Source organism: Eschrichtius robustus, chromosome 20, assembly GCF_028021215.1.
Source record: "Eschrichtius robustus isolate mEscRob2 chromosome 20, mEscRob2.pri, whole genome shotgun sequence".
Classification (NCBI taxonomy): domain Eukaryota; kingdom Metazoa; phylum Chordata; class Mammalia; order Artiodactyla; family Eschrichtiidae; genus Eschrichtius; species Eschrichtius robustus.
Genome location: NC_090843.1, coordinates 40562129 through 40582127, shown reverse-complemented (window position 1 = coordinate 40582127; position 19999 = coordinate 40562129). Strand labels below are relative to the sequence as shown.

General features: G+C 51.6%; 1 protein-coding gene across 3 annotated transcripts in view; it reads right to left on the bottom strand.

Moving 5' to 3' along the window:
- Window positions 1-48: 48 nt before the first annotated feature.
- MSI2 (musashi RNA binding protein 2) overlaps window positions 49-19999 on the bottom strand; it is a 387038-nt gene continuing 367087 nt past the window's right edge. The window contains exons 12-14 of one of the 3 annotated variants that reach the window (XM_068531153.1): window positions 4982-5190; window positions 3104-3176; window positions 49-408 (exon numbers count right to left, since the gene is read on the bottom strand). In XM_068531153.1, the coding sequence (XP_068387254.1) occupies window positions 3135-3176; window positions 4982-5190 (251 nt within the window). In that variant the 3' untranslated portion in view covers window positions 49-408; window positions 3104-3134. The remainder of the gene's footprint in view (window positions 409-3103; window positions 3177-4981; window positions 5191-19999) is intronic. The other 2 variants (XM_068531155.1, XM_068531154.1) reach the window with 2 other exon arrangements.

Genomic DNA, 19999 nt, shown 5'->3' with positions numbered 1-19999 from the left:
ATTTTTTTAAGAAAAAAAAAATACCTTAATATAACAATTATACTATGGTTAGCTTTTAACTAGATATTAAAGCTATATGACTACTGCACTAAGTCAAAATCACTACCAAATGTGATCTGAAGAGATTTAAAAGGAGAAGGGGGAAGAGAGAAGTGGGAGGGAAACCATCAAGAAAAACAAAAACAAAACAAAACCAAAATCATGGGATATATACACATTTAAAAGCTGTTGTCTTATATTACAGCAGATTCATGAGATGATGAGATGTAGTCAACCCTCGATCCGAAGTGAGCCATCTCTGGTTGGGATGGGGACTGAGGCTGGTGGGGGAACAGGTCTGATGACATCACCTAAACAAAGGGCCACTCAGAAACTTCGCCCAGTCTTGCCTGGACATCCAGGTATGCTCTGCAGGGTACAGAAGGTCGAGGGTGTCCAGAAGAGAACAAAAAGTGGGGGTGGGAGGAGAAAGAAGAAATGTCAGGCAAGCATACCATTTACTCCAACTTTTTATTTTTTTCCTGTTTCTTTTTTTTTTTTTTAACATCCTTATTGGAGTATAATTGCTTTACAATGTTGTCTTAGTTTCTGCTGTACAAAAAAGTGAATCAGCTATATGTATACATATATCCCCATATCCCCTCCCTCTTGCGTCTCCCTCCCTCCCACCCTCCCTATCCCACCCCTCTAGGTGGTCACAAAGCACCGAGCTGATCTCCCTGTGCGATGCAGCTGCTTCCCACTAGCTATCTATTTCACATTTGGTAGTGTATATATGTCCATGCTACTCTCTCACTTCGTCCCAGCTTAACTAGAGCTTTCAAAGTATGGCTACACTGGGCTACTGAGGACATTTGGAAATGGCCAGGCTAAGCGCTGACTGGGGTCACAGCCTGAGCTGTGACATCGGAGCCACGCTTGATGCTGGGGAGAGGGCAGCTCTGCAGCTCACTTTGCTGGCTTGCTAGTTTGCTGATTCGATACGCTGCTGTAGAATTCTTGAGGTAGTGGTGGGAAATGGGGTCAGCAGATGTGGTCATGCTGGGTTTTCAGGTGGAATGGTGAATTGCACAGTGACTAGTGACTAGCCTTTTCTGGTTAAGCTTCTGTTTTCAAAGCTTAATGTTTAAAAACTTCTGTCTTTATGAGATACCCATCAATGACTGTCAATAACTGAAAATGCTAATTTCTACTAAAAAAAATCATATTACATACCAAAGACTCAAGGTCAGGACACATAAAAACATTCACAACAAATAACCAGCTTTGGTTCTAGGAAATAAAAACAGGCCCGGGATTCACAGACTTGCCAATCAAATCTCCCTGAATTGACTGTGAGCCTGGGCCCCTCCTTCATGGATGGTACTAAATGTCTGAGGGTCACCTGTGTTGGGGACAAAGTGTGTGTTTTGGTGCGGCCATGTGACTCAATTGGCCCACTTAATCATTTTGGAGGGGGCAGGTGGTTACCTCCACTCTCGTCTATTCCATCCTTCTGAGTCCTAAAGGTGGATGAGGGAGGCTGCGCTGGGGGCAGCCTCGGCCCTCCCCCGACCCCCATGGAAACGCTGCAGAGGCCTTGGAGGGTGTGGGGAGGAGGTGGGAGGAGACCTACACCACCCTCCACTTCCAGGGGAGGGAGGGAAGAAGCGCTGGCAGTTGTTCAATCCCCTCATCAACTGATTCTACAAAGGGCTGGAGCCACTTTCCATCCCCAACGTTCTTGGGTACATCAGTCTGCCTTGCTCTCAGAGGAATCTTAGTTCCCTTGGGGCCCCCAGACCCAGCTTAATTAGTCGTGAGTAGCTCTCCTTCACACTGTTAGTGGCCTCTGGCTCCGGCCGGCCAGCGACGGCTGGGTCAGTGCTGGAAGGGAAGTGTAGGCGAGGGGTGGGGAGAATTCACACACGGGGTTTATTTGGTTAAGAGAGGCAGTTGCGTTAGTTGAGGTGATTCCTTAGCAGCAATATTAGAGAAATTCAAGAGATTTATGGAGCTCAGCTCCACCTGGTCCCCCAGCTGGGCCCCACCCTACTGAGTCCTGGCTGGCTCAGGGGCCTGAAGCAACCCTCTACAAGAGGGGCATCCTGCTGACTGCAAACCAAAGTGGCAAATCCATCGCCGGCCTTGCTTCTTTTACGTCCCAGCTCCTGGAGTGAAAGGCGCTTATGCCCCAGCTGGGATTCTATGAGTGGGACCCATTCCCAGGCCTTGGCTGTCGCCCTCTCTCTTCCAAAGAAACAGACTCACATCTCAAGACCTCAGACTAACTCGCTAACACGGGTCACGTTTAGCTTTCACGAGAGAACCCCTCTCCCTCCTTGGTGCTGTTCCGGAGAATGACGGATACTCATTTTCAATGAGAACGTGGCAAAAGGCTCCCTCGCTGACTGCCCCAACCTCCCCTCTCCTCCACTCCACCCCTTCCATATCCCCATCAAAGTGATTTAAAAAATGTTTAATTAACTTGAGCTCAGTTTAAAAGGTTAGGAAACTGGCAGGGATCCAAATCCATGTAACGCAGGTGATGTCATTAATTTCATTTGCTTTTCGTGCGGTAATCTGGATAATTACTCAGTAGCTACTGGCAAAAATGTTTTCTTTCCACTAAAAGATGGAGTCTGGCTGTTTGACTGCATGAACCCCACTGGCTGAGCCCAGCGAGCTCTGGGGAGCTGAAAGGGCCCAGCAACCCACAAGGCCAGCTCGCAGGATCCTGCCCGCCTTTCCATCCCCAGGCCTGGCAGAAGCCCAGCGGTTCCCTGCCTCCGTCCCCCTGGGACGGGCACAGCACAAAATCTCCTTCCAGTTTCCCATACTCTTGACGGTATTTCAAGACAGAGAAAGATGAGGGGTGGGAAAGATAAAGAAAAGGAATCAAAAGAATCAAAGAAAAAAAGTGGGGTCATGCTTTAAGCTGGAGGAGGGATGAGAGGTTAAAAGACCGGATTTTTTTGCCCCCCACCCCCCTGAAAAGGGGTCCAGAAAGAGGAAGGAGAGATGTGGACGTGAGGAGACCAGGGCCATGCGTACTTGCATGCCCAGGGCGCATACATGTACGGACAGGCCCAGCGGGCGAGACACGTGGCAGAGAAGGTAATACCTCAGAGTGAGATGGCAACGAAAGCACCTGCTCAATGGTATCCATTTGTAAAGGCCGTTGCAATCAAAGGTCCCTAAAATTGCACAATTGTTAAGGTCATCAGCACACTATACATGGGAACAGATTGTCATATTCTGGGAAAGGAAATTATCTCTAGGACTAGACTGTGGTTGCCAGCATGAATATGTAATTCTGAGACACCGTGCCATGAGGGGCCAGAATGACATCCTTCCCAGCCCCAACTCCCCACCCCCGGCCTGTCCGCTCACCCAGGGGAAAATTGAGAGCCAGATTCACAGGGGCGGGTGGGTGATAGGAAAGCGGGGCTTGCGCCGAAAATGATGAGCGCTGTTGCCCTGAGCCCCAGAGAGCAAAGATAACAGTGTCTCTGTCCCCAGTCCCAACGGCTCCAGCTGGGGAGAAAGCAAGGCCCGTGCAGACCAAACGTGACTTGATGTGCTTATTTCAGAAACCATCACAGCACACAGGTCAGAGACCGAGGTTTTCACGAACAAATAGGGTCTGTGTTTCCGGGCACTGACGATGGAAATGAGCTGTGTTCTACGTGGTGACAGACGGTCTCCCAAATTGATGCAGCTCTAAGCTGAATAATACTACTCTGGATTTGGTACTACAGCTGATCCGAGGGTATTTGACTCATCAAACTACTGCCTTAAGTGATATTGGCTCGGGAGTGGAATTGAACAAGGACCCGGACCACGCAGGCCAGGGATGGCAGAAGTGTGTGAATGTGTGTGTGTGTGTGTGTGTGTGTGTGTGTGTGTGTGTGTGTGTGAGAGAGCGTGTGTGCATGCATGAGAGTGTGCACACGTGCGTTTGGGGTGGGGATAGAGGACTTCTAACACCAGGGTCAGGGACGGGCTGCCCTGGTGCCCAGACCGTCTGCCCTTGTTCTGTTCTCCCCAGCACAGCTCGGGAGGCAGGGCTCTCCCGACAGGGACATGACCTGGGACAGCAGACACTCCCAACTCAGCTCAAAATCAAACTGCCTCCAAGATGGGGAGGTTGGCCGATTTTCTGTTTTCCAAATGGAAGGGACAAGCGAGTAAGTGGGCTCAGGCACATTCATGCTCACACACACTGCGAGGGGGAAGAACAATACAATCTGAAAACAGCATGCAAATCTGTTAAGCAAATTTCCATTGCCTGGATTAGTCAGATTATAGAACCACAGAGCATACAAATATCAAATGCATCTGGCCTTCGGGGGCAGGCGCAGCTAAAGAACGCAAATGGGAACTTACTTGGAACCTGGAAACTGTAAGAAACATTAGCGGAGGAAACCTCCTGGGACAGGGCTTGCACCCCATGCTATGTCCCAGGCCCCGGCGCTGCCTCTGGACCTTGGGCGGTGACTCTCCCGACTAAGCTGCTACCCTGTGGGGCCGGGTCTGTAGCTCCAAGGTCCCAGCGCACATGAGTCTCCAGGAGGCCGGGATCGAGGAGAGGGGGCTGATACTGAGGCCCTACTGTGAGCCAGCAGCTGACATATCCTGTTTCCATTTATTCTCTCACAATCTTTTGAGGGAGGAACACTTATATTCGTTTGGCAGCCAGGGAAGCAGCGGATTATATACGTGGCTCAAGGTTGCATGGGCTGAACGTGCTGGAGTGGTGATCTGAACCTGACCTGCCCACACTCCCTCCACTCACCCACGGCTGCACACCGTGCCTGACCCACAGGTGCTCAGGAAGCACCTAAGCGAAGAAGCTTCAGCCCTGGATGGCTGACATGATGTGGATGGGGACCCGCTGCCCTCTCCTGGCCTCCCACCTCTGGGCTTTTCTGGCACACCCGCCCCGGGAGGCCACAGGAGATGGGCAAGAGGGCAGGGGCAGGGGCAGGAAGGTACTTACAGCTATGCCGTGGCCGAAGCCTGAGCCCGGCTGTGGGCTGGCCGCACTTATGTAATTCCCCACTCCGGAGTCCTGGCTGGCAGGGCCGTAGAGATCGGCGACAGGTCCTGGGCTGTTGGCCCCCGGGAAGCCTCCGGGCCGCGCCGGGTTGGAGCCTGCCGGGGAAGCGGGCGCGCCAAAATTCGGTTGAGCACTGTAGCTATTCAGGACTGGTGTGCAGAGAATAGAGCTGGGTATGAGGCCAGAAGCCAGGCATGCACCGGTCATTACAAGCCAAACACTCCAGAAAAACAGCTGAGGCCCAACTTCTAACACTGAACCAAGGCCATGCGAAAACATCAGCAGGGACTCAAGAATACTCAGCCCAGGCTACTACTAAGAAGCTCGGAGCTCCAAAAATAGAGAGAATAAAAAAACAATCATTCAACACACTACGGCAACCAACCGGAGGTGCTTCACTGCCCACCAAATTATCACAATAGAAATAGAGATATATATGGAAGAGAGAGAGAGAAAGAGTTTTTTTTTTTTTTTTTCACATCTGAATTGATGCTCATGCAGTCTTGTCTAGATCTGGGCACGTTGAGACAGCATTCACATCCCATGCAAACTACAAAGGAACTAGTTTTAGACTACACATTGTGTTAATATTGATATTAAAATGTGACAGGAAACAAAGCAATTTGTGTCCAGGAAAAAAAAAAATCTTCGGGGAGGGGATTTTTGATTTGCTTTTTCTTTCACTTTTTCTTTTTTTGTTTGTTTTTGGATCCATTAAATGACAAATTTGTTTTAAACAAAAAAAAAGACAAAAAAGATCTTCAGCGCCCCTCCCCCCCCAACCCCCTCCCCCCTCCCCCCTCCCCACTGGCTACTCCCTCCCTTCCCACACCCCTCCCATTTATATCCCTGTATGAAAGTCATCAATACTGAACGTGGTCGGAGGATGGGATATGTCATGGAAAATTTGGGCATCTTAACATAACCGTAATGATGGTGGCAGAGGGTTCCCTTCTGGGGTGGAGAGCAGGGGATGGAGGGAGGGGATGGGGTGGGGATGTCGAATCTGGAGGCTCTGGGGCCGAAGCTGAGTGAATGCCAATGATTCTACGGGACACCCACACACTCACCTCCTGCAGTAGAAGGAAAGGGGGGATTTAAACTTTTTTTTTTCCTTTCGTTTTAAAAAAAAAAAAGACAAAGAAGTATGAATCCAGAGCATACTGACTGAACCAATTTATCACTAAAGCATATCTGACCGAAATGTCTGCTTTCTGTTGGTTATCTTCAGATATAGACTCCAGACAGGAAAAGAGCTAGGAATGTACCTTCGCTACAGAGAGATGGGACTTCACACCCACAGAACCTGAGAGTGGCAGTGCGGAGGGGGCAGTGGGAGGAGACACTGCCTCGGGCTCCCTCCCTTAGCCTCCCCCAAATTCCATCATTCCCTCCCCAGCAAGGGCCACAGCCTGTCAACCAGGTTAATTGTGTCTCATCTTCATTTCCCCTTAGTAGCTTAAACTTTTTCTTTTCCCTAATGGAAAAAAAAAAAATTTTTTTTTTAACTGTAAAAATAAGTTCTCATTGATTTTTAAAGCTCAAGGTGAGTCTGGGGCTGGCCAGCTCTGGGCTACAGCTAACCCATCTCACAGAACCAGACAATCTGGGTTCCACGCATTTCCATGGCTCCCAGGGGCTGCTCCTCACAACAGTCTTCTCCCTCCTGCCCCCCTCGGCACTTCCCTCTGCCCTGTGGCCACCCGCCCTCAGTGGCAGAAGGGAAGAACATCTGCAAGTCTGCTCTGGGCCATGGCCTTGCCCCGCGGACCTGTGGTTGGAGCCCCTCACTTCTGGGCGGGGCGCTTGAAGAGCCAGATGTGGATTGATTTCTACCCACTTGTCGCCGGGATGGGAAGAGATCGAAGATGCACTCCAGCCAGGCTGGTGGGAGACTGGGACGGGACACGAAGATGCAAAGGAGAGCAAGCCACGCTGGGCCTGGCCCTCGACTCAGCAGAGAAAAGGCAAGCTGCTACCTTGGGATGCCCTCTAGGGCAGGAGGCCCCAAGGTCAGGCCCCTTGGAAGCTGTGCTGAGAAAGGAAGAAACTGGCCGATGGAAAGAACAGGTTAAAGAGAATAAAAATCACAGAGGCTTCGAGCAAGTGAATTGCTGATTTGGGAAGGCACTGGCAGACAAAAGGGATGGGATTTTTGAATACAGAAGATTAAATTTGCAGATAACTTTTGGCCTTGCTCACTCAAGGAGGCTAGCATCAAGCTGCGATATTCAAAAGGCAGCATTATCTTGGTCTCACACACTTTCTTCCTCCGGGCTAGGGAAAACTGAGGGAGCTCAGACAGTGGACTCCTGGTTCACCCAGGCAGCTGAGCCCACTCCTATACCAAGTAACCAACAAAGTACCTAGCCGGCTCTGTTTCAGGGTGGAGAGCAGTGGTGTGGGCAGTGGGGCCACAGTGGAAGATAGGAAGACTTTCTGACCTCTTTCTCCTGTGGCCAGATGAGGATCCAGGAGGACAGTGGGCAAAGCCCGCCTATCTAGAAGCCAGGGAGAAGGGAGGTCTCCGTCTTGGCTCCTTCCAGCAGGGGGAGGGCCATGCAGAGACTAATCCAGCCAGAGGAGGCAGCCTGGGAGACAGGAGGCGGCATGCCCGCGGAAGGAAGGATGCTGTCCTGAAACATGCCCCTCCGGAGGCTTAGAAGACAGGAGGGCTGGTGGTATTCGGCCCAGCCCTGGCTACCTCTCACGATCCTGTGTGCCCAGGGGGCCTGCGGCTTGAGAGTTGGCCTGAAGGGAATTTCACAGTAAGCAGCTCTTCTTAGGCCTACATTGCCCCTCCCCGCTCAGTCTTCTTCCATCAAATGACGCCAGTATCACGGTTGAGAAGGCACTGTATTAAAATGCAGCTCTAAAACCCTAAGTCTCGCAGGAATATACACTTGCCCTCCTAATGCCGGAGCCCCAGCTCAGAGTCACCCCGCAGACAGTCCCCAGCCAAGGGTGAAAGATCAGGCAGTGGGTTCCCGCCGAGGGTGCAGCTGGCAGGCAAGAAGCACCTGGTTCTGGGCTGGTCCTTTTTCTCTAGGCTTCTGGACAGTGGAAGCTGCACCCTCAAAGGCTGAGGGCATGGAGGAGCCAGGTCTCTGGGCTCTTTGGTCAATGACGCCCTCTTTCTCTGTGGGCGGGAGACCCAGGCTCCAGAAAGCACGTTAACAAGCCAACGAGATGGCCCGAACCCACGATCTCTGGGAATGCTCTACCCAGCAACGGCTCTGCTGCTCAGGAAGGAAGGGGCAGGGCGCTGCGCACGCCAACGTGTCGGCGGCTGTTCCCGCTGTCTGATGGTGGGAAGGCATTAGGAACAAAGCGATTTTCTTCTTTCGGGAGGCTCGCGCTGCACACTGGCTGGTTACACAGTAAAGGAGGAGGCCCTCCCCTCCAAGCTGTGACCTTGAGAGAGGCAGGGGGAGAGGCACGACTCCGAGCCCCTGACCTAAGGGTGCTTTCTGTGCCAGTCACCCCTCAGTCAATTTTCAATGGTCTGTCTCTTTGGAGGTCGCCTCCAGGCTCATTTTGAGGGGCCAGAAATGTCCCACAGGCCGGGATCAGGTCAGGAAGAGGGGATGGGACATTACTCTTAGTGGGCAAGGGCGCCTGTCTCCTGCTCAGCCAGGGGGTGTGTGTGTGTGTGTGGGGGGGGGGGGATGGGGAGGGAGGGAGGGGTCTCAGTATATGCTGCGGAATCAATAGGGCTGCGATTCATAAATCGGACATTCTGACTCCTGTCCCAGAGGAGGGCAGTGTCCTGCAAACACCCTGGCATCTTTGCAGCAGAAGCTGTGAGTGCTAAGTGGCCTTGGGCAAGCCCTGGGCCAAGCTGCAGTTTGGGGGCTCGCTGTGAGGGAGCAGGGTCACTTTCCCATCGGCTGCTCTGGGCAGCAGCTGCAGCGGTGGTTTAATACTGGGCAGGCTCCGCTTTACCCCTCGCGCCGTCCCCCAGCATCCTCTGGACTTTCTGGGTCCAGGCAGCAGGTATGCTCAGGGAGGCGGCTGTGGTGCAGAGAAAGGGAGCACTGGACTTGGAGTCAGAAGACCTGAGTGCGACCCTGGCCCTGACCTCCGGCTACACGCCTGAGTGTCAGCCCCTCACCTGTTGGAGTCCTCACCTGCGACACGTGAGTGCTGCCTGCCCTACTCAGCCTGACTCTGTGGGCTGTGGCGAAAACGCAAAAGAGACAGTGCTCTGGAACTTGTCAAGTTTAAAACAAATACACCTATATTTGAGACAGCTGTGTACGCAGAGCCCAACAAGGCAGGTACCATACGCAGATTTAGGAAAATCTGATGTAGGAGAGTACAATTCACTGGCCATACAAATCAGGAAGTGATTCACAAAAGGATCTATTTCATCCACCTGGTGCACTTAATCACCTTGGACCTGATGAAAGGACTCTGGGGACTGGGGGGCAGGAAAGCAAGGACACTACAGCTCACTGAGGCCAGCAAGAGGAAACGCATTTGAATTAAATTTGGAGGCACTTCGCATCAGATAAAAGGAGGAACTTCCTGCCCATCAAGGGAAGAAAACACCTTGATGGCTGACCCAGGAAAGCCATCCAAAGACCTTATCCAAGGTCTGTCCTGCAGGCTCAGACTCTCACCTGCAGGGGCTGGACCCAAAGCTTGTGGGCCCCTCGGGGTTTTACAGCAAACCCAGGAGATGCCTGCCTTCTGGAGAGCATACAGTCTGCATGTGGTTCTGCCCAACTGTGGTCAGAAGGGGCTGGGCTGAGAGTGGAATTCGTCACCGAGGGTGGGGAAGTCGTGGGAGAGGGCAGTGAGAATCAGGACAGCCTCACTGTAGGTCTAGGAAAGGTATGGAAGTCCCAGTACTTCTGTATGATCCCAAAGTGATGCCACGGGACCTGGGGCAGAAAGCTAGGGCCCAGGGCTCTAAGGCAGGCACCCCTGGGAGGGCATCTCTGGCTCTAAGGCTTGAAAAGTAGGTTATTACTGATCCAGAGAAAGGAACTGTTTCCAAAGTCTTTCCCAGATGAGCTCAGCCCACATATCTGGGACAAGCCAGGGCCCTGCCAAGTCCCAGCCTTAGGCCTGGGTCCTCGTTTGGTGGGTCTCACGTTTCGCCAAAAGGCAGGGCCAGCCCTCAAGACAATTTCAATCATCTGCTTGGTGAATTATCTGTTGCTGCCAGGTTTAATCTCAGGAGGGGGCCTCGTGGCCCCCAGGACATTTCTGGGACGGAGTGTGTGCTGCTCACAGGCAAACGCAGTTGGTGGGCCGGTCCTCAGCAAGCCCAGCTCAGAAGGTAACCTGCTGCCCAGCAGAACTCATTATGCCTCCATCAGGGACAAGGGAGGGGAGTCTGGGCGGACGGTGTCATGGCCCTGTTCCCAACCCCCAGCTCCCGCAGAATGGAGGGCCCGGAGCATAAGCCGATGTGATACTCTTCGAGGGCAGGGCTGTGTTAACTCATCACACTAGATTTTAGGGGTTTTTGTTTGTTTTAGAGAATTTAAAGAAAGCGACTGAAAAAGGAATGAGTAGAGGGGCTCTGCTGATAGGCTGATGCCAGAGAAAAGAGGCCAGAGTCACTGCCCCTCCGACACTCACCTTGTCTATATCATGCTTCTCTCCGCCTGGATTAAAACTCCACAGCAGCAGAGCCTGTGTCTCATGTCAGCAAGGGACCCCTCAAGGCAGGAGGCATGTGGAAGGCGGGGGGCGTGTGGAAGGTGGGGACCCTCCGGGTTCTCACGGGACCCTGTGTTCTCCAGAGCAAGAGCAACCTGCTCGATTCCCCTACAACACGGGGGGGGGGGGGTCTCGGTGGGTGTTGGGTCCATAATGCCAGGTGGCTGTCAGAAGCGGAGACCTGCCTCTGAACAGCCAAACTCTCCTTGCTCGGGAGCCAGGCAGCCAAGGCCTTCCTTGAAACAGAGCTGACGACCCCAATCTGCAGTCTCACTGTGCCCTCTGGAAGGCGTGCCTACTGTAAATTAATGCAGGTGGTCTGATGGGAAAGGTCAGCCTGAAAAGATACACCTGCTTCTGATAACGGAAGGAGAAACACTCAGCTGTGAACTACCAGCAGGGCAAGGAGGGAATTGCATCCAGCAGTCTGCCCGGCCACTGTGTCCCAGGGATCCTGGCTCAAACTTTCCTCCTGGAGCTTAGCCTGGAGGTGGCAGAGGTAGCTAGAGAGGGCCAGCAGTTACATCTAACCTGGGAAAACTGTATGACACACTAAATTAAAGTCAAATCAGTTCAGGGACCCAGATGCAGGGACAATCGATTTTATATACAACATTTTTTTTTTTTTTAAGCTCTGCTGAAATTCAAGCTATTTCAGAAGGCAAGGAGAAGACATAATTTAAAACTGGGGGAGGCTTGAGAGAGCAATGTGTGATGGTATTTCTTTCTCCCTGTCTCCATATACAAACCAATATATTACTGAGAAGGACAAACTCAGCCTGGTATCAACAAGTCTGGACACATCCACAGATGCCTGGCTCATCATAAATACTGCACAGGACACATGGAGAGTGTCAGCTCATTCACTGGGCTGAGGGAGTCAGTGTCACAAACATTCCAACTGTCGGTTTCCGTGGTGGCAATCTTAGAAGACTGCAGTTTCTGCTTGTTTGCTCAACACCTAGCCTGCTTCAGACCACTGAGGTCAGTGCAGATGTCCGTTGGTTAGTGCTGGCCTATCTTAAGTAGGGAATTGACGGACAGCGGAACCTAAGACTTGGGACTCATTATTTTGTAGAATGGTCTCAGCTTCCAGTCAAATCACATCCCCTAAAGAGATAACTTCACTGCTGGTCGGCTCCAAAACCCTCACATCCTGGGTTACTAGTGAACCGGGATACACTATCACTCAGATCAGTGAGAGGAGACAGCCCCAAGCACCCCCGAAGGACCTAGCCGAGGAGGGCTTTGTGGCCCGTACTTTATACTTTAACGTTGTTGTACAATCTCAGCAGAAAACGTCTCATTCTCTTTCCATCTCGATGCTTTTTTATTATCAGCCCTGATTTGGGTGTGGGTGTGTCTCTTCTTCCCAAAGGACTAGGCTGGGTTGGTTGGGATGGAGGGAAGGGGGAGGAAGGGGGTCAGTGGCTTCTCCATCTGCTCATGGGGTAAATTCTGGGGATGCAGTAGCCTTGAGTGGGCCTGGGCCTGGTGGCCAAAGAAACCAAGCTTTTGTCATGAGGGCAAAGAATGAACTTTCTGGAGCCACCATCAGGTTCTTGTTTCTCCCAGACCCCAGGGGTCTTGAGGGACTGACCTTGTTTGCATGTTCTAAGGAAGAAAGGGCAGAGGGGCCCCAGGGAAGGAGAGGCCACGACGTGAGTCCCTGGGGCCTATGTGGCACTCGCTCTGCCAGTGTGAACTGTCTGCCCGGCTGCAGCAGGCTTCCCCAAGGAAGGGACCCCAGCGGCCGCTGCAGCTCAGGCCACAAGTATTGAACGCAAGGTGGTGATCCTGGGATATAAAGCAGGATCCCTCTGGGATATAAAGCAGCCTTTTGACAACACTTCCACCCTGAGCCTCTCAAGTGCTTCAGAAGACGAGGGGAAGTCGACCCCAGAGACAAATGTTTATAGTTTGGCTGAGGCAGGCGGTGTTTTAACACTCACATCCGGCTGCCTCTTCCCTGAATTAACTGGTTTCAGATTCCAGGCCCACACAGGTTAGAATGGGCAAGGGGCAGCACATGGGCGATGCCAAAGCCTCCCATTCCAGCCCCCCCTGACCTGAGAATCAGGGGGAAAGGAGGATAGAGAGCGTGCGGCCTGGGAAGGACTCCCTCTCTCTCCGAAACAGTTCTGCTGCTCCAAGTGTCTCCTAGTTTAATCCTGAGAATCTGCCTGGCTGTGTTTTGATCGGGTGACCCCCTGTGTCCCCGAGGCACACCCATCTCTTTATCTTTTCAAAAAAGAAACCAGTCTGGCTTCTCCCCGCATGTACCCAGGCACCCCAGCCGTGCTGTGTGTGCTCGCTCTCTAATTCTCACCCTGCCCGCCCCCAGCCAGGAGGGTCAGGTCCTTGCTTGTGTCTTGTAAGTGATTCCACTCACTGCAGCCCCAGCGTACACTTCCTGCGCTATAACTAGGTTAACAGAAAACGCTATGAAATCCGAGGCCAGAACTACATCCTTGTGGTATCCTCAGTCACGATGAAAAGCTCGGAAGGAATGAGGTGATGCCCTGTCCCAGTTAGCAAAGGTGGGGCGGGGGAAAGCCTCATACTAGTTCAGGCAAAACAGGGTCTGGAGGCAAGGGGCGCAGGGTTCTAGAAGCTGTGGTTTCTCGGGGTTCCAGGCTAGAAAGGGAACTAAGATTCACTGAGCACCTACTGCGCGCCAGGCGCATTGGCAGGCGTTTAACACCATCTTGTTCACGCTCCTAACAACTTGTAAGATGGGTCTTATTGCCCTGGGGCTGCAGACAAGGAAACCGAGGGTTGGGGCCGTGAGGGGATGTGTCCAGGGTCTCACAGTGTCTCAGACCGACTGAAACCAGCTCTCACTTGGTCTTCAGGGCCACTCCCGGCTGCTTTTTAAACTGAATCATGCTGCCCAGTTGTCCGTCCTTGCATCATAGTTTGACAAGGTTTCTTCTGTTTATTTGGATCTTTCCTGGCCTCACAGAGGTCACAAAATCAACGACAAGGAATCAAAGCTCCAATGTTGGAATGCCAGCGCCCGAGGGCATGGGTCCTGCTGCCCTTTCCAAATTGGGAGCTCCCTGGTGGCGGGGGTGTCTCCCCCATCAGACCGGGGGCTCCCTGAGGTCGGGCCATGCCTGCCACAGGAGACAGGGGTCAGCCTCTCACCTGAGGACCAGACCACCCTCCTCTGTGCCACATCCCAGAACAAGACTAAGCACGAAGCAGGCATGCGGTATTGCTGGGGTCAGGGTGAGGTGGAAAGGGCACTGCCAGAGAGAAAGGAAGCCCTCCCACCCTAGAAAGTGCAACCAGAGGGCTGGTCTCAGTCCCCAAAGACTACTCCAGTCCGCTGAGGGCTGTCCTGTGGGGAGCTGGCATGCCCTAGCACCCTCAGTATTTACTGCCTGATCACATTTCACGGAAACTCACTGTTTGGGGCTCTAGCAGCCAGGGGGTGGGGTGGGGAGGATGCCCAAGGGGCAGCCCCTTGAGGACCCGTACAAAAGGCTTTCCACTTGAGCAGCCTGTCTTTAATGATTATAAAGGCACAGGAGTTTAATCCATTTTTGATGTAAGCGCTAATAGCTCTGTGTCCTTGAAGTTCAAAGCGGGCGCATACATGTCACTAATTGGCCAAGCACGGCGCCATTCAGCTCCCTCTCGTGTTTCTAATTAGGTCTTTAATAACAAACAAACTCCGACCTTACCAAAAAGCCCTCATTCATCAGACAGTCAAGGAGGGACAGTCAAGCTGCTTCCCTGTTTATGGTTGCTCCGGGCTGCTGGTTCTAAGTGTACATGCTCTCAATCTCAGCCAGGACAGGGCTGTCCTGTTGCGGGGGGAGGTAGGAGAATCCATCTATGAGGACAAAGACCCCTTCAGCCCATCCTGGAGGGGTGGATTTCCTGGCCCTGCCGGGAGGACCAATGGTGGGCAGGAGAGGCCTGGGCTCCAAGGCTGCAGGCTAATGATCCCAGACCAGCTCTCCTGCTCATTAGAGGAGGCTGGGGTGAACTGTCTGGCTTGGCTCTATTTATCTGTTTCTGAGGTAGGGATGCTGACGACAAAGTCACAGAGATGGTTTGAGGCTCCATATCTGGCAAGAACCTGATGGTATCTGAGTCCATGGTTACAGGTTGGACTTGCCTGGGGAGCTTTTAAGTAACGCTGAGGCCTGCCCACCGTGCCCCCCCACCTCCCGCCATCCCCCTGTAGATTCTGATTTGATAGATCTACAGTGTGGCCTGGACACTAGGAATTTTAAGAACTCCCTAGGTGATTCTAACATGTAGCCAAGTTCAAGAACCACTGCGTTCGCCCCAGTTCCACAGCTCATCGACGACAGCTATTAACGGGTCCACCTTTATCAATGAATACCATCCAGAGTGCCAAACCCTAAAGGGTTAATCAACCACACACAAGGATGGAAATCTGACTACAGGTTTTTTTTTTTTAAATGATACACAAGTCTGGAAATATTTCTATCCCTCTCATTGCCTTCACACGTTAACAAAATGTGTGACTGATTTTTTCAAATGCATCCCTACCAGTTGCTTCATCACTTGGAAGCCCCTGGCTTTCTCTTCAGTCACTCCTCTCAGATCTTAAGGCACTATCACTGTCAACCTTTTGCTCCCAATGATAAGGGATCCAGAGCTTTGGAAACAGCAGCCCTATACAGAGCTATAGAGCTGAATGGTGCCCAAGAACCCAACAGTCTGAAATCCTTTGCCTCCAAATCAACCAGCTTGTTGTTGGCAGAAGCCAGACTGGAACCAAGTCTTCTGATTCCCTGCTCTTCCTTCTACGCTCTTATCATCATCTTCTTCTTCTTCCTCCTCCACCACCTCCTTCTCTTCTTCTCCTGCTTCTTCTTAAAAGCCTCTTATCATCCTTATCTGATTAATCCACAAGGCAATCCGTCCCCTAGGACGGGGAAGGGATAGAAGGGATGTCTCTGAGCTGTTTCCATCTCCAAGGCCAGATGCCAGAAGCTGTGGGGTCAACCCCTGGACAACCAAGTAAACTTCTAGCAAGTCATTTCCAAGTCTGATTTGTTTCCCTTCAAGCCAGGTGGGAGAGGAGACATTGAAATCTCAGGGGCTACCTCAGTGGAAGGCTTAGAGACTATTTTATGCACCTGGAGCTGAACAACCTAGACCCAGAAAAGTCGAACAACGTGGCCAAGGGTACATAGCAAAACTGGGCGAGAGGTTTCTTCCAACTCGGGTCCATGTTTTCTGGTTTCGCTGCTGTGTTTGTGGTCTTTTCTCTGGAGGCTGGGTTGACACGACCAGACTCCTTCTGCATGGGTCAGTGCCTGACCGACCCCCTGATTCCAGGGCATCCTGGGTCCCGTGTGTTGGTAAGGCTGAGCATCTCCTCTCCCGGCCAAGATGGGGAAAGCCTCCCACAGTGGGCTCTACCACAGGCGCACAGGTTTGCGTTAACTGGACAGACCGTTTTATTAATATTAATAAGTAACTAGGAACAAAGGACCCCTTTATTTTTAGCTTTCTCTAATTGCGTAGTAATTGCCCATCAACAAAACAAATGAGCCCCTGCTCATGGTACTGTTGCCATGGTACTGGGAGCCCAGCCTCCCTGCAGGACGATTGGCGGAGGAGCCCACTGCTCCCGCCTCTGGCTCCGCCCCTCCCAGCCATTGGCTTAAGGCAAAGCCCCAGCAACTGGGCGGCCAATCCCCTCCCAGCCTCAGGGCTGGGCTGGGCTTCCCAGCGACCTTCCAGATTAAGTCCTCACAGCTCACGTGAAGGGATGTTGACTCATCCCTACCGAGAAGTGTCTTGCCCAAAGCGTCCTCCCCTGCTTCATCGCCTAGTTTCCTTCAGGCAGTGGCTAACTTCCTTCAGTTTTGTTTTAGCTAAAGGCTCCTTTCTAATAATGATCTTTAGCCTGGCTCACACTTACCCGACGGTGCCTCCTCTGGGCCTCCTTTGTGTGCCTTTGGTCTGAAGAGATTCAGAGACCAGAAGCCAGATCGGAAATGTCAGCTAAAGCCAGACAGAACCGTGATGTCAAGTCTGCAACAGCAGAAGCAGGTGCAAAAAAACACATATAATGCCTCCCGAAAATGACTGGGTTCTCTCCTCTACCAGGGATATGGAGAACTGAGCTGATGGCAGCGGTTGGTTTTTGTTGAGGGTATGTTTCAAAGATGCAGAGCTTTGCAGGTATGGCAGGATTGGTACGATGGAGCGTCTGCTGACAGACGCTGTCCGATGAGGCAGACCTAGGCTCAGATCCTGCCTCTGCCACCTCACACATGCTAAGCCACAGTTTTTAAATCTTAAAAATGGGAATGGGAATGACAGCACCCATTTCATAGGGCTAAGAGAATAAAATGGGATAAGGGGGGTGGGCTTAGCACAGTACATGACTCACTCATAATATATGTGAGTTATCATTAACATATTACTATTACCATTATTTTATTAAAATTGGCTAGGAAGTGTCTTTAGCATTCTATCCACCACTTGCAAGATATCCTTCCCTCAAGGGACCTCCCAGGTGGGTTTGAATTTTGAGATGCCAGCTGGAACCCTCTGGTCCATGCCGTAGAGTGGATTTCGTTGTGGCTCTCTCATCCTGACAGATCTAATTGCAACAGCCAATCGCAGCTGTTCAAAAGCATTATTTGCCCACCTCCTGTTGGGCAGGATCCCAGGATGGAAAGGGGAGACCTTTGTATTTATTAATGAGCATCCAGGAACAAAGGGCCCCTTTGTTTTCCGCCTTCTCTAATTGCACAGTAATTACTCATCTATACTAAGAACAGAGGCTGACTGCCTCCTGGAGGATTGATGGTTTGTATTGTTGGAGAAGGCAGGCACCACTCTGAGATAACATGCAAAATATCTTCCAAAGACTCAAAATCCTGCCTTTCATTGAGGAGAACTCACCAATCAGGAAGAAGACTGAGAACACAAGATCACATTGAGAAGCTAGAGCGAAGGAGGGGGCATCCCAGGGAGGGTTAATCGGGTGTGGCTTCCTGGTGTTCTGAGCCAGATTTGAACAGAGGGAGCAAAGATGAGGACAGAGGGAAATGGACTAGCAGAAAGGACGAGGGCAGTGGCTGCCAGGAGGGCACAGGAATGGGAACAAATAGCCCCGAGCAGGGAATGAACAACAACTTGTTGGCAGAAGCAAAGGAGAATTGCTGGAAACTAAGGTGGACTCCCCGTGATGGAATGCCCTCCAGGGTCTGCCTTGCTCTCCTCCCGTTGCTCCAGACCACAAACCCAGCACAGCCGCAGGGATTAAGGGGTCAGATTGTGCTTTGTTGGGCCACTGCCAGGTTGATCTTCCTCACTTGGTTCTGTCTTTACTGAGTTCCACTGCCATAAAGAATATGAGCCTCTCTCTCCCACCAATATGACTATATCAATCGGGCTTTCAAGGTCTCCCTCTCCCAGACTCTAGCCTGTCTCTACCTCTTCAAGCCTATATCCCCACTGCCCATTAGACAGCCTCCCACTGTCCCCCTACCAGCATGACGTTGAGCCCAGAGTTAATCAGCTAATGGGGAAGAGTAAAAGGCCCACAGTACCTCTTACTGGGCAGCTATATACGAACATTTATGGAGTGTTTACAATTTCATGGTTTGTCACTTGCCCTTACGCCTCCCCTCTCGTCTCTCTAATCCACCCTGCTGTCTGGCTTGTCTAACAAACAAATCTGATGTCACTTCTTGGTTTCAGGCCTCTCTGAGGCTCCCAGTCACCTAGGTGAATCCAGGCTCTTTAGCATGGCACTAAGGACCCCCTGCTCTGACTCTGCCCAGCTCTCTAGCTAGCTGTTGCCCTCAACCCCAATGCATTTTATTTTCTAGCCAGAGTGAACCATTTGCAGGACTTCAAGATCACTCTGCTTTTCTGGTGGCTTTGCATAAGCGGTTTCCCCAGGCTCCCTGGGGAGCTCCTATCTGTCCTTTAAAAGTATAGATACTCGCTCCCCTGTGAAACCTTCCTCGACTTCCCCCACAGCTCTGTGCTCCTCCTTTACTGGGCTTAGGCATCATATTGTAGGTACACATTAGTCTCCATGCTAGGCTGGGAGAGCCTCTAGGGCAGGGGCTGTCCTCTGGAGTCATCTATGAGCTTCCAGGGCTGCCAGCATCAGTCTCTTTTTCCGCCTTTTATCAGTACCCAGATTTGCCTTTGGAAATCCATCCTTCTTCCACTGTGTTGGAGCTCCTTTAGCTCCTTTAGCTGGGTTTAGAGGGGTCAGGTCCCACCCTCAGTGCTTGCTTCTTATAACCTAGGCCTTAACCAAACAGCACAAAGTTCTGGACTTTTGCTAGAATTCTGGACCACCTGACGCCCCTCTTCTTCTAGACAGGGTAATGTGAAGCAGGAAACTGCTGCAGCCATTTTGCCATCGTAGGAAACCAACGAAAAGACAATATCGAAATGAGAAGGAGGGCAAAGCTAAGAAAACTGCAGAAAATGAGCCCTGAACACATGAAGCTCACTCTTCCAATAGAGCTTCCAGGATGTCAGCCAATAAATCCCGTATAATATTTAATCACATTGAGCTGGGTTTTCTGATTCAGCCCAAAGTACCTTGAATCAAGGCCTAGGATGGTACCTATCACATATAATAATAATTACTGTTGTTGAACACTTAATAAATATCTGCCGATTTAAACTCCACGGCAGATGTGCCCTGGGTTTGGTTCTGAAATCTACCTCTGAAAGGTTGGACTGTGAGGTCTTGGAGCCTGAGTCCTCAGCCAACACAGAGCTGGCAGCCGAGGCTGTTGGGCTTTCCCAGGACGTTCCTATATGTGCAAGGGTGTCTGGGCGGCAGGTGAGTCCTTCATGAACAAACATGGTTCCTCCCAGGGCTACTTAAAGGAGGCCAAAGACCTGGGTTCAAGTTCAGGGTTCTTTACCCTTGACCAAAGCCTCGCTAACCGGGTAACCAGCTGTGTGACTTTGGATATGTCATGTTACCACTCTGTAGCCCAGCTTTCTCATAAAAAACAAACATGTAAAATTGAGCCCAAACCTTCTGCCTTTCTGCCCATCTCACAGGGCAGCTGCGGTAAAAGACATGACAGCCTTAGCTCTGTAGGAACCCATGGAACCACGATGTACCCAGGTATGTGCTCCTTTGGTGATTCTCACCAACACGTGGGTTCACCAACTTTTGGGGCTCCCCAGATCCTGCAGTGCCCCCACCCAGCCCAGAGCACAGGGAGGGGATCCCTTTGCCCCTCTGTATTGGGCTCTATGTGCTGTTATAGAGCTCTCAAGGGCACCATTCTT